This window comes from Phaethon lepturus, unplaced genomic scaffold, assembly GCF_000687285.1.
Source record: "Phaethon lepturus isolate BGI_N335 unplaced genomic scaffold, ASM68728v1 scaffold21536, whole genome shotgun sequence".
NCBI classification, from domain to species: Eukaryota; Metazoa; Chordata; class Aves; order Phaethontiformes; family Phaethontidae; genus Phaethon; species Phaethon lepturus.
Genome location: NW_010544658.1, coordinates 4793 through 18985, shown reverse-complemented (window position 1 = coordinate 18985; position 14193 = coordinate 4793). Strand labels below are relative to the sequence as shown.

The 14193-nt window shown below is 38.9% G+C and overlaps 1 protein-coding gene across 1 annotated transcript in view; it reads right to left on the bottom strand.

The window, feature by feature from the left end:
* LOC104622087 (protein diaphanous homolog 3-like) overlaps nucleotides 1–11074 on the bottom strand; it is a gene marked incomplete at both ends in the record, with an annotated part of 29521 nt that extends 18447 nt beyond the window's left edge. The window contains 5 exons of the mRNA XM_010288748.1: nucleotides 2331–2436; nucleotides 2891–3027; nucleotides 3412–3481; nucleotides 3582–3656; nucleotides 10944–11074. Of these exons, the coding sequence (XP_010287050.1) occupies nucleotides 2331–2436; nucleotides 2891–3027; nucleotides 3412–3481; nucleotides 3582–3656; nucleotides 10944–11074 (519 nt within the window). The remainder of the gene's footprint in view (nucleotides 1–2330; nucleotides 2437–2890; nucleotides 3028–3411; nucleotides 3482–3581; nucleotides 3657–10943) is intronic.
* Nucleotides 11075–14193: the final 3119 nt, after the last annotated feature.

Below are 14193 nucleotides of genomic sequence, written 5' to 3'. Positions count from 1 at the left end.
TCTGCACCACCTGATCTAGGTGAAGATGTCCGTGCTCATTGCAGGGCGCTTGGACTAGATGACCTTAAAAGGTCTCTTCCAACCCAAACTATTATATGATCCTATGTTTCAAGCCAATAAAAATTATTGCTGGGGGGAGAGCCTTCTTGACCCTGAAGTTGACTGTCCGAGGTTCCTAAGTAATTTTGACTATCATGGTTTGCAACAGAGTGCAATATGTATTACAGGCATTTAGAAATCTTCAAGGTTGAAGCAAAGGAAGGAACTAGAGAATCCATAAATTCTTCGATTTAGTTTTCATTCAAAACTTTTTAACGTGGTGTAATAAATCCATACTAAGATAAACAAACATTTACAAGACTCTAAAAAAAAAAATTTTTCAATTAAAGGATCATCTTTCCCTCAGCTATCTACCTCTCCTGGCAAATTAAACCATGGCTATGTATTCCAACTGCCAGAAAACTGAGCAGTAATTCAAAGCTGAATTTGCCCTACCGCAGTAACTGATACCCACTATGGCTATGACAGCAAGATTTAAAGGAAAAGGGAAAAAAAAAAAAAAAAAATCTTTCTATCAGATCTCTTACTCAGGACAGAGAACAAGGGAATACCTATGCACACTACAATAAAAATAAGCAAACAAAAGAAACAGAAGGCAAACATTTCTTTGTCAGATAAACTGTATTTGACCGACTTTATGCTGATTGTAATTTTCTGTTTCCTTCATCTTTTATATGTTATTCCCTTGACGTCAGTTTAGCTCTCCTAGAATGTGCATTCTAGAATGCACATCAGAAAACAAAGTATCTTTCACAATACTGGGTAAAAAAGAAAAGACACTTTGTTTACTCAACAAGTTATACTACAAAATAATATCTAGACTACCAAAAAGGGTTAGAAGGCACCTTATTCAGATACTACAAAGAAATGAGCTAAATAAGTAATTGTAACTGTAAAGAGTTCTATTCCAGAATGAAGAGGCATGAAATCACACAACAGGAAGCTGAAGATGGGAACATCAGGGATGCCATCCAGAGGGACTCTGACAAGCTGAAGAAGCCGGCCCATGTGAACCTCACAAAGTTCAACAAGGCCAAGTGCAACATCCTGCACCTGAGTCAAGGCAATCCCTGGTATCAGTGCAGGCTGAGTGATGAATTGATTGAGAGCAGCCCTTCAGAGAAGGGCTTGGGGATATTCATAGATGAAAAAATAGATATGAGCTGGCAATGTGCACATGCAGACCAGAGAGCCAATCATATCCTGAGAAGCTGTGGAGCCCCATCCCTGGAACTGTTCAAGGTCAAGCTAGATGGGGCTTTTAGCAGCCTTATCTAGTGAAAGATGCCCCTCCGTGCAAGGAGGGTTGGAACTAGATGATCTTCAAAAGGTCCCTTCCAAACCAAACCGTTGTATGATTATAAGGTAGAAAGAGTAAGAAAGGAGGGACAAATGTTCAAAAGATAATCTGATTACTCCTGCCATAATTCAATTAAAAATTATTTTCCACCTTCAAATATTTCTTTATGGTTAACTTTTCTGTGGGGCAGATGGAACAAACAGCAATCTTCACTGTCAGACATAGACTATTTAATACAAAAGGTGACAGTGGAATAACACAGTCATTTCTTTCAAATGTAAGATTCATCTTCTACAATTTTTGTAATATTCACAAAGAATGAAAATTATGAACAGCATCTATGATTACATGAAAAAAATCAATGTAAGGTAATATTTACACTCTTACACCAATAATTTATAATGATCATTCAAATGCCCAGTAATACTTTGTGTCTTTCTGTGGTAAACTCTATATACAACTGAAGCAAACTGAAAATAGAAAATAAAGTGAAAGATGTCTTTCCTCAGTCTCTCTGGGTGCAATTTTATGAAATCATAAAGTGGGCATGAAGGACAGATTTCCTGCTGGTTTACACATTAATTATAAAAAGATGTTGCCTAAAAACTTGGTTTTTTACTATTATTAATCTTTAAGTTTCAGCAAATATTGCCAGAATTGAGATAATCTTTGCATCTGAATATATGGCTCATGCTGTATTTTAAAAAGCAGCATAAATCTAACTCCCGAAGTCTGTAAGATTTGGGTAAATAAAAACCAACAAATTAACCTGAAACACCCCTGTGTTTCTCAACACTGAATCTTCGCACGATGTATTTTAAAAGATGACATTATAAACAACATTACAGAATTTGACCATTATTTGAAACAGTATGCCTCCTCCTTTTTCTTGTAATGACTTGTTCAATACAGAAAAATAAGTAATTTTATTTTCACTTGTTGTAGAGGTTTGTGAGAAAAAATTTCTTACTTGCAGCTGAACTGAGTTATCCTGAAGACCTTCTACAATAGGAGAGAATCTATCAACGTTCCTTTCCTCTGCTGCTGCTGTTACGGCTTCCAGAATTTTTTCAAGGCTGTAAGAAAAGCAAAGCATTTCACTCAGGAGAGATATTTAATCTCATTCTTCATTTGTTACCTTAAGAGCCACATTGACAAAGTACTCACCAGCCTCAATTACTTGCATACAAATTTAGAAGGTTTAAGCACTACTTGTTTACTTTGGAGACTTTTGTAGTCAGACAATGACTTACAGGATTACAATAGTTAAAAGTAATGCTAAAAATTTTAAGCAGAAGAATGGCTGCATAACTACTTCCACCTAACCAGTACATTCACATGTCAAAAAGAAAACTCTTATTGGTATGACCACAATAAAAAACACAGACAAAGATATTCTGAAAACTCACTATATAGTACAGATATTACTTTCAAAACTAAGTTGAAAATTTTAGCATTTCATTCAATTATAACTATAATTTTGGATATTGTAAAATTACCTCACTATTTCTGGGTAAATATAGTACTTACATGTTTTCCTCTCCAATAATGCACATTGCAGAAAGGAGTTTAACTATATCCGTCATCATGTTAGTTTGCTTCGGATCAATTGCTTTGATCAGCAACAAAAGGCTTCTCTCTTCTCCCAAAATTCTTTCCAGTCCATACTAAACAACAGAAAAACAGTTGTAAGGAGAGTTGGAGGGAATCCAAATGACTGTAATGAATATCTAATAAAAGACAGCAACAGTTTTCTCAAGTAACTATTTCAAATTATATTTAAGTCCATCAAATATTTCAATAAAAAAATTAAACAGGAGAGAAGTCTAAAACAGTTCACTTATTCTGTAATAAGGGCATACATCAGCACCACAAATTTATACTATTCTTTGAGCATATTTCTGCAGAGAGGAAGTGGCAGAAAGAACTTCATACAACAGCTGACCAACACACTACTGCTCCAAATTCCACAGGCTTATACCCACTGATCAGGTACATTATCTGTTAGAACTGTAGTAATTTAGATTTCCAGATGAAATAAAATCCCATACCTTATTGTTCATGAAGGCTCTCAAACACTGTATAACCTTATGCTGACTCCTCTTCACAAGTTTGTCCTGGCTGAATAAAAAAAAAAAAAAAAAAAAAAAAAAAATTAGTGTAATTTCATGCTGTTTAAATATTAAGAAAAGCTGGCAATTTTTTATAAAATCATCCTTACTTTTTTGTCTCAACCAGTCTTTCCAAAACATCCAAGAGCAGCCCTAAACCTTCTTGGCCAAAGTTTTCAACCCAGCTAGGGAGAAAGAATAAAGATATTTAAAAAAATTACATTTCAAAGACTAATTACAGTGAATGAAAATTGTCAGCATAAATAGAAGTGGTATAAATGGATAATTTTAAAACCCCAAATGGACTTTTTACTCAACAGAAGATTAAGAGGCATTCCATTCACTCATTGATGCAATCAGATAATCTTAAATTAAAAAAAAATTACAAAATTACAGTAGCCATTAAATTTAGTAATTTCATTTTTTAAATTTACAATTATACATTCTTTGCAACAGAAATGTAATTAAAAAAAAACTTAAAAAGGAAGGGAAGAAAAACAACAAGATTCTACTATATGCTGTTCATGGGTCTCATGGAACACTCAGAATCTACCTGTAAATGGCAGAGAAGGAAGGAAAAGCCTAAAGAAATTGCAGAATTGGCTGCCTGAAATATTAACCCATAGGAATATCTCCAAGTGAACACAACAAAAATTTAAAATTTCAGCTATTACCAAAGGTGTCTTTTGGTGAGGTTAAATCTGGGCACATTGTTTCTACATGAGAATACTGTTTATTATTGCTCAGAACCCCTTGATATCAAATACAAGTAACTGCATGACTGAAAGCAGTACTGCAGCCATCCTTTTGATAGTAGCTGCCGGTCTTGCTGAAACTATGTTTGATCAATTACCTAACCTTAAAGTTCATGGACAACACTGTCATTCATACTCATAACAGAAGGAATGTTTTGCTCTTTAGACTTCATTGTCCCTGTAAGGCACAAATATTTTAAACTTCAAACTTCCAACAAAATGTCACCAGAGGAAAGAGAAATTTGCTGCAGAGGCAACAAAACTATATATATAGGCAGAGAAATTATAGAAACTATTTGCTCAGGAAATTCCTTTTACAGAGGGTGAAGCTATAGTATTCAATTCATGAATTAAATCACAAGTACTTGCATACTCTTGCCTTTCCATGAGAGGCAAGAATATTTCCTGACAACTTCAGTCAATTTTCCATGTTACTCCATAAGACAAGTCCTTGGATCTCTTATTACCGCCTTTGGCCAAAAAGACAGAAAATTACTTCAAAACGGGTATCACTTCATACTTTTTCCACTTTTAAATTAGCATATTACTTTTATCTATTAAGTGACTACAAAACTATATTTAGAACAGATACAGCTAGCATGATGAAGAGGTAATAATTTTCACCATGGTCATCATCATAACATGGATTCTGTTGAGAGTGTAGGACCAATAGTTTCTGAGCATTCTTTGAAATATTATTAAAAAAATGCTTAGGCTGAGGAAATCTCTTGTCACGTATTAACGAAAAAAAGTCTCTCATGCAAAAAGGAAACATCAGAAGTTCAACATCAAGACATGGATCAGAATTAGTAAAAAAATTGCAATGTTCACTTTACTTGCATTATAGCCTCTCCATTGTTTTCTCTATCTATTTACACACCATTGTACACATAGTGTAAGATTAATTTACCACCACCTTTGCATAGTAACCAGAATATTTAGATACTACTATAACCGTGGGACCTTACTAGCGACAAATAATAATAGGATGATAGAATAGTTTGGGTTGGAAGGGACCTTTAAAGGTCATCTAGTCCAAGCCCCCTGCAAGAAGCAGAGACATCTTCAACTACATCAGGTCGCTCAGAGTCCCGTCCAAACTGACCTTGAATGTTGTCAGCGATGGAGCATCTACTACCTCTCTGGGCAACCTGTGCCAGGGTTTCACCACTCTCATTGGGAAAAATTACATCCTTCTATCTAGTCTGAATCTACCCTCTTGTAATTCAAAACGATTACACCACCTCGTCTTGCTATGGGCCCTGCCAAAAAGTCTGTCCCCATCTTTCTTATAAGTCCCCTTGAAGCACTGGAAGGCTGCAAGAAGGTCTCCCTGCAGCCTTCTCTTCTCCAGGTTCAACCACCTCAACCTTCTCAGCCTTTCCTCACAGCAGAGGTGTTCCATCCCTCAGACCATTTTGGTGGCCCTCCTCTGGAGCCGCTCCAACAGCTCCATGTCTTTCCTGTGCTGAGGGTTCCAGAGCTGGATGCAGGACTCCAGGTGGGGTCTCACCAGGGCAGAGTAGAGGGGCAGAATCACCTCCCTTGACCTGCTGGCCATGCTGCTTTGGATGCAGCCCAGGACACGGTTGGCCTTCTGGGCTGTGAGCACACATTGCTGGCCCATGTCCAGCTTTTCATCCACCAGTACCCCCAAGTCCTTCTTGGCACGGCTGTTCCCCATCCCTTCATCCCCCAGCGTGTACTGATACCGGGGGTTGCCCTGACCCAGGTCCAGAACCCTGCACTTGGCCTTGTTGAACCTCAGGAGTTCACACAGGCCCATTCCTCGAGACTGTCCAGGTCCCTCTGGATGATATCCCATCCCTCAGACGTGTCAACCACACCACACAGCTTAGTGTCATCTGAAAACTTGCTGAGGGTGCACTCGCCACTGTCTATGTCACTGATGAAGATATTAAAGAGTACTGGTCCCAGTACGGACCCCTGAGGGACACCGCTCATCACCTATCTTCATCTGGACATTTAACTGTTGACCACTACCCTCTGGATGTGACCATCCAACCAATTCCTCATCCATACAACAGTCCACCCATCAAATCCATATCTCACCAATTTCGAGAGAAGGATGTTGTGGGGGACTGTGTCAAAGGCCTTACAGAAATCCAGATAGACAACATAGGTAGCTCTTCCCTTGTCCACTGATGTGGTCACTCCAGCCTAGAAGGCCACTAGGTTGGTCAGGCAGGATCGGTCCTTGGTGAAGCCATGCTGGCTGTCTCAAATCACCTCCCTGCCCTCCATGTGCCTCAGAATAGCTTCTAGGAGGATCTGTACCATGATCTTCCCAGGCACAGAGGTGAGGCTGATGGGTTGGTAGTTCCCAGGGTCTTCCTTGCTACCTTTTTTAAAAATGGGTGCAATGTTTCCCTTTTTCCCATCTCCAGGGACTTCACCTGACTGCTATGACTTTTCAAAGATCATGGAGAGTGGCTTGGCACCTACATCAGCCAGTTCCCTCAGGACTCTGGGAAGCATCTCATCAGGTCCCATAGACTTGTGCATGTTCCACAGGTGGTCTCAAACCTGATCTTCTCCTACTGTCAGAGGGACGTCACTCCTCCAGTTCCTGTCTTGTTGTCTTGCAGTACATCCACTCCAGCAGTATGGGAAGAGACACTGCCAGTGAAGACTGAGGCAAAAAAGTCATTGCGTACCTCAGCCTTCTCATCTGTTGTTACCAGTTTGCCAGTCTTGCTCATCAAGGGGGGTACACTTTCGTTGACCTTCCTTTTCTGGCTGACATACCTATAGAAGCCCTTCTTTGTATTCTTTGCTTCCCTTGCCAAGTTCAGCTCCAGCTGTACCTTGGCCTTCCCGACCCCATCCGTACACAACCAGGCAGCGTCCCTCTATTCCTCCCAGAATACCTGTCCTTGCTTCCACTGCCTGTGCATTTCCTTCTTGCCCTTTTTGCCCAGCAAGTCTCCACTCAGCCATGCTGGTCTCTTGCCTTCCTTTCCTGATTTCTTACACACGGGGATCAAGAGCTCTTGTGGTCCATGGAAAGTATTCTTAAAGATTGACCAGCTGTTCTGTTGGAAATAACACAAGGGAGATGCAATAGCTCTTTTGAAATACATAGTACTTTCAGTCCCCTCATGGGATGGAATTAAAACAGTTCTTCGTATCTGCTAGATACAAAAGTGTAATGGACTCACAATTATAGGAAGAGAGAATTGGGTCAGATACTTTTATACTGTTTTCCCCTAGAAGTAAATATATATGAAAATACATTTTCTCCTTCCTGGATGGATGTCTCGTTCTGAAACACATTAGGCAAATAACTGTCAATTATTTTTGGTACAACTGGCCATATCTGACCTAAAGATGATCCTACTAGACATTTCCTGGCAGATTTTGTATCAGACAGAATTGTGCACAGCCACTTCGTCATACATCCAGCAGCTGAGGATGCTGAGCATGATTAAGTGCCTAAAATACTGCTGCATTATTACTACTCTTTCCTCTGCTTCCATAGAAGAGCAAAGATTACTTACACTATCCAAAGCAAACACTCAGCTTTTTGTCAGTCTGACAAAATAGCAAGCTATTCAGTGCCCTTATTTTCAATTTATTAAAAATGCCCTCTGAATGATAATAGCTAAATCTGTTGCAACTATTACACAAAAGGAGAAGAAATAGTTGTAGATAGCTAGTTATCTTTAGTACTATGTACAGCCAGATCACTGAACAACTTTTGATGAATTGTGTTGGAAACTGTGAAGTAAAAACACCCTATTTATTTACCTGAAGACCGGTGACCAAGATCCGTGGATTAATTTTCCTTTTGAGGCTTTCTTTGGAAAATAAATATTACTTTTTGCAGTAAACCATAGATTTCAATACATCTTCTAAGCACCAGGATCTAACTACTCAATATCACTTGTTTCAGATTTTCTCTGTGAACTTAAAATAAATTTTACAAAAACATCTAACTGAAAACAAAGTTGTAGAACCAGCTCTTGCATTAGAAATGGAAATGTCAACAAGATTAAAAAGTTAAGTTGATTAAAGTATAGCAACTGGAAAAACAGCAAAGAAACCCTAAATTATATATTGTCAAAAAGATCACAGCCCACAAATGTGAAGATTGTCAGGCTAGATCCAGTATAAATTTAAGCCTCATCCAGTTAAAAAAGCATAAATTTATTCTTAGGTATTATACATGCACAAAACAAAATCCCAAATTTCATCAGTTATTTCTCATTGCCCATATCATATGAAGCTGGAGTTAAAAATAATCATGAGTTTACAGCAGCTGAACCGGAGTTCAGCATTTATGTGTTAAAGCAAGTTCATACTCAAAGATCTGGCTGCTAATAGGAAAATCAAGGTCACCAATATCTGCATCCAATGAACATCAACTGTTGTTACTCGTTAGAAAGAAGGGGACATAGTTTAAAAATGTTTATTCCACAAATTTTTAGTATGAAGAACAGTGTGCTGCTGTTACATATTTACTTTTTTTTTTTTTTTTTTTTTTTACTATGAGACCTACCGAAGAACTTAGGTTTTCACTAAGGTTATTTTAAAATGGTCTGTTTAAGCCTAGTGAGATCTATCTTAACAGTCGTCTTCAGCACCACTCAACATATCAGAAGACTATTTCATAAAATGTTTCGTAACAAGTATGTTCTATTGATTGTGATCCTTCTGTTGATTTGTAGACTAAAATACTTTCATGGACTAGTAGTAGAGATACTTTTTCTTATGAAACTGCTGCTTACTTAAATACCTGTTCTCTGGTGTTTTTGCAAGCCACCTCCTCCTTCCAATTCAATCCTCTCAAATTCAGGCTTGTTCTTAGGCCATACATCCACTAACTTAACCATGAGTTTCACTCCAATCCAAGTGTTATAATTCTTTGATGCTGTCTCTTACATTCTGCTTAACGTTTCAAATTGAAGTTAAATTTTAATAACTTACGGTCAAGTTAGGGTTTAGATTCAACTGTCAAATTTTCTACCCAGCATAGTTTATATTTGACTGAATAAAGTTAAATCCAGTGTTGCAATCTAGAACTATTTGTACCAATAAGTTAAAGAAACTAATCTCTCAAAAGTATCAGTGCAATACTTGGATATCAACAATACATCATAGCCTTCTAGCATGCTTTGACGGACTACATAAAATGCACTGAATGCATATTCAGTGTATTTCATTTTATGAAAATGAAAACATTCATTTTTCCATTTCTCTATGCACAAAAGCACTTGCTCTTTTCCCTGTACTCATATATCTACAGATTTCTAATCCTTTCCTTACTCAAAGTGAAACATTTGTGGAAAACCTACTTAGTCCAAAATGTCATAATATTTAGTTGCTGTAAAAATTCTAGGTTTCTACACTTTGTTCTTCCAGCTAATATTGATTACCAGACTTTTGGTATTGATCAGCTGCTCTGTTACAACACCATAGTCCAATTCAACTTGCGTTCTCTATCAAACGTCTCGGGTATAGACCAACACTGCTCTCTCATAGCTGGCCTCCACATTCCTTATTCTGATACCATTTCTCCATCTTCCTCACCCTTTCATGTCCTATCACATTGTACTGTGCTGTCAAGCAGAACTAGCACCTCACCAAGATCATGGTTTTCAGATTGGTTTGGTTTTTTTGGGGAGGTGGATAAACTCGTGTGTGGGAAAGGGGTAGCAAAAGGGACCACATAGAAAAAGACAAAACTATCCAGTCATATCAAGAATAGAAAGGAGAGATTGCTCTAAACTTAAGTTGTCACACATTTCATACATTTTGTGTTTCTAATTCCAGAAACATACTAACAAGTGAAGTTTTCTTTGTGAATTCAATGCAAGTGCAAATGAAAAAAAAAATAATCTCTGGAGTCGTGAGTTTTTGGGTTTTTTTTTAAATAAAGTATTGCTTCCCTTTCTACATCAAAAAGTAGCTTCACGTTTATGGAGGACGTATATCTTCTGTAAAACCCTCTGTCAGAAGAACTGAGATTAATGTAAAACATGTTTCTTCCCATGTGAACTGTTACATAGTCTAAATAAAACAATCCTTTTCAAAAGCAAATTAATGGAAGGAAAGAAGCAAACACCCATACGGAAGACCCACATCAACAACTCTTCCAAGCCAGATACAAAAAGAAGCAAGCTGTCTAATCCTTTTTTTAATCATGTCCCAACATAAGCATCCCCAACATTTCATCTGCATTATTTTGAACTAAACCCAAAAGAGTTTCCCAAAATCATGTGTTCAACCATTGGCTTAAATAAGAACTCTAAAACAAAAGGTTGTAAATAGAGTAGAAGAGAAAAAAAAAAATCAATAAAGCCAGCATCCACAAATCAAACTGCATGGATCAAATCAAAATTAAACTTAAAGATTAGTATCAGTGTTAGAGTTATGATTACTGAAGAGTTATCCTTTTAAAAGAAAAGCATAGGTAAACGAATGTTGGGCTCCCTTCTGTACAGATAAACCCCACTGATACAGCAAATTACCTTGTTAGCGTTACTTTGTACAGATCAGTGAACTCTACTGAAAAGTAGATCTACAGAAGATAATAGCCAACGAAAAAAAGAAAAAAGGTACAATCTTTCACTAATGCATACGTGTTCATTAAGTGGAAAACAATGAAACATGCACATCTACAGATCCATTCATTTTAATCCATTAAGAAATAAGAATATGATTAATCTTTGCAAAATGTGTTAATTATGTTACCTGACAGGATTACTAGTCAAGGACACACGGAGAGATTCTAAACAAGTGACTAGTCTTTCATCTGTTGACCCGTATTTTAACTCCTGAATAAACTCTTGAGGTGAAATCTTCCTACTGTTCTTGAGACTTCCCTGAAATACAGAAAATAAATTCATTTTTGATTCAGCACACATATAATTTGAATAGAATAGATTAATAGCTAACCTTCATTTCTATTCCTCGAAAAAACGGGGGGGGCAATACTTTAGTCCTAAACCTGTAACTGTTTGTTGTCTATCTACTATATATACTAAAAGCTGACTAAATTTTTGTCTATTTATGAACAATTTTATAATCAGTAGTCAAAAGTAGCAGGCATCAAATGTAGAAATGTATCATGCACACATGGTAAAATACTATTTTTGTGATTAATGGATTATGTTTATGCATTGCAAACATCTTAATTTTGAATACTCAACAGAAGGAAAAAAACAATTCTGAGGTGCTCTGAAGAGATCACAGGGCATGTGATCTAGAAAAGTGACTGCAGTCATATGAGATTACAGAGGGAAGAACCAGCGCACCAGAAGAGTAGTCAGGATGTTATTGCAGTAACTTGAGATCTTGCACGTAATGTTGTAAAACACTTTTCCCTTAAAGGTCCTTCAGATGAGGAGTATATGACACTGGGATTATAAAAACAGACTAGCTTTGGCTAAGGGCTAAAGCAAAATAAAAAAAAAAAAGAAAAAGAAAAAAAACTTCTTTAAAACCACTGAAGTTCTAGAGACAAATCCCAGCTCCTCATTTGTTGTATTTGCCATTTGTAAGAATGCAACACAACACAAATATGACTATTGATGCGATAACACAAGGACACTTACTCAACCCTTGGGTTTGCATTTTGCCTTGCTATTAGGGTTTTGCTCTTTCTGGAAAGTGGGGAGGCAAATGGAGACATGGAGAATAGGGAGATAGAAAGGAAAATGCCATGGCAAGTTACTGCAGCACTGCAAAAGTAGTTTTGTGTAAACAAAATATTTTCAGCTCCAAGCAATATAGGTTGAAAGACACTGACTTTGACTCATCAGTGCATCTGTGGCATCAAACCTTACTTAAAATAAATTCAACATATTAATGACTCTTCTGAAGGATAGATAGTATCCACTGTTTTCAACAACGCAGTAGTTACACTCAACTAATGAAGCTCTACAATTTGCAATTAAAATGACAAATCTAAGAGGCATTGACCCTATTCTTGAAAGTACACTCGTATCCTTTTTTTTTTATACGTAGCAGCAAAGACAAAACTTGAAGACCTTCATTCAGAAGATATTTTCTCACTTTGGTAGATCCTCAGGAAGTATTGGGAAAAAAAAAACCAAAAAAAAACTTTTCTCCTCCTGAAGTAGAAGATGATGAATAGTTTCTAGCAGAGAGGTGAAGTTAAAAACTGGGAAGAGTGGCTGGCAGACCAGACTGCTGTGCTGCCATTCAGAGGGACCTCAACAACAGACGAGAAACGGGTAGAGGAATTTCAGGGAGTTCCACATCAAGAAACACTAAATCCTGAACCTGGGGAAGAATAATCACATGTGTTGGGACCAACCAGCTGGAAAGTGGGTTTGTAGGAAAAAAAAAATGGGTGTCCTGGTGGATGACAATTTGACCACAGGGAAGTGCATTACCAGCTAGTCAAGGGAAATGATCCTTCCCCTCAGCTCAGTAGTGGTGGTCTGGAGTACTGCATCCAGTTCTGGACTGCCCAGCATGAGAGACACATGCACATACTGGCATGAGTCCAGAAAGGGATGTGGACACAATTAAAGGAGCATCTGTTGTACAAGGAAAGGATGATAGAACTGGGATTGTTTAGCCCCAAGAAGAGAAGGCTCAGGGAAACCCTAACAGTGAAAGGACAAGAGGCACAAATTTAAATACAGGAAATGGGTTAAACATAAGATAAACACAAATTTCCCCTTATATTTTTTTTAACCATGAGGCTGATCAAGCACTGGAACTGGTTGCCCAGGCAGACTGTACAGTCTCTGCTATCAGAGATCCTGGTGGGTTGAGCCTGGCTGGATGCCATGTGCCCACCAAAGCCACCCACAGAATCACAGAATCGCTAAGGTTGGAAAGGACCTTCAAGATCATCAAGTCCAACCATTAATCCAGCGCCACCATGCCCCCTAAACCATGTTCTGAAGCTCTACATCCACGCGTTTTTTGAACGCTTCCAGAGATGGTGACTCCACGAGCTCCCTAGGCAGCCTGTTCCAATGCTTGACCACCCTCTCGGTGAAGAAATTTTTCCTAATATCCAATCTAAACCTCCCCTGGCGCAACTTGAGGCCATTTTCTCTCGTCCTATCACTAGTTACTTGGAAGAAGAGACCAACACCCTCGTCGCCAAAACCTCCTTTTCAGGTAGTTGTAGGAAGTGATAAGGTCTCCCCTCAGGCTCCTCCTCTCCAAACTAAACCACCGCAGTTCCCTCAGCCGCTCCTCATAAGACTTGTGCTCCACACCCCTCATCAGCTTCATTGTCCTTCTCTGGACACGCTCCAGCACCTCAGCATCCTTCTTGTAGTGAGGGGCCCAAAACTGAACACAGGATTCAAGGTGTGGCCTCACCAGGCCCGAGTACAGGGGCACGATCGCTTCCCTGCTCCTGCTGGCCACACTATTGCTGATACAGGCCAGAACGCTGTTGGCCTTCTTGGCCACCTGGGCACACTGCCGGCTCATGTTCAGCCGTCTGTCAACCAGGTCCCTTTCCACCGGGCTGCTCTCCATTCACTCTTCCCCAAGCCTGTAGCATTGCATGGGGTTGTTGTGGCCAAAGTGCAGGACCCAGCACTTGGCCTTATTAAACCTCATACAGTTGACCTCTGCCCATCGATCCAGCCTATCCAGATCCCTCTGCAGAGCCCTCTTACCCTCCAGCAGATCAACACTCCCACCCAACTTGGTGTCATCTGCAAACTTACTGAGGGAGCACTCGATCCCCTCATCCAAATCATCAATAAAGATATTGAACAAGACCGGCCCCAGAACCGAGCCCTGGGGAACACTGCTTGTGACTGGCTGCCAGCTGGGTTTAACACTATTCACCACGACTCTCTGGGCTCAGCCATCCAGCCAGTTCTTTACCCAGCGAAGAGTGCACCTGTCTAAGCCACGAGCCACCAGTTTCTCTAGGAGAATGCTGTGTGAGATGCTGTCAAAGGCTTTACTAAAGTCCAGGTAGACAACATCCACAGACTTC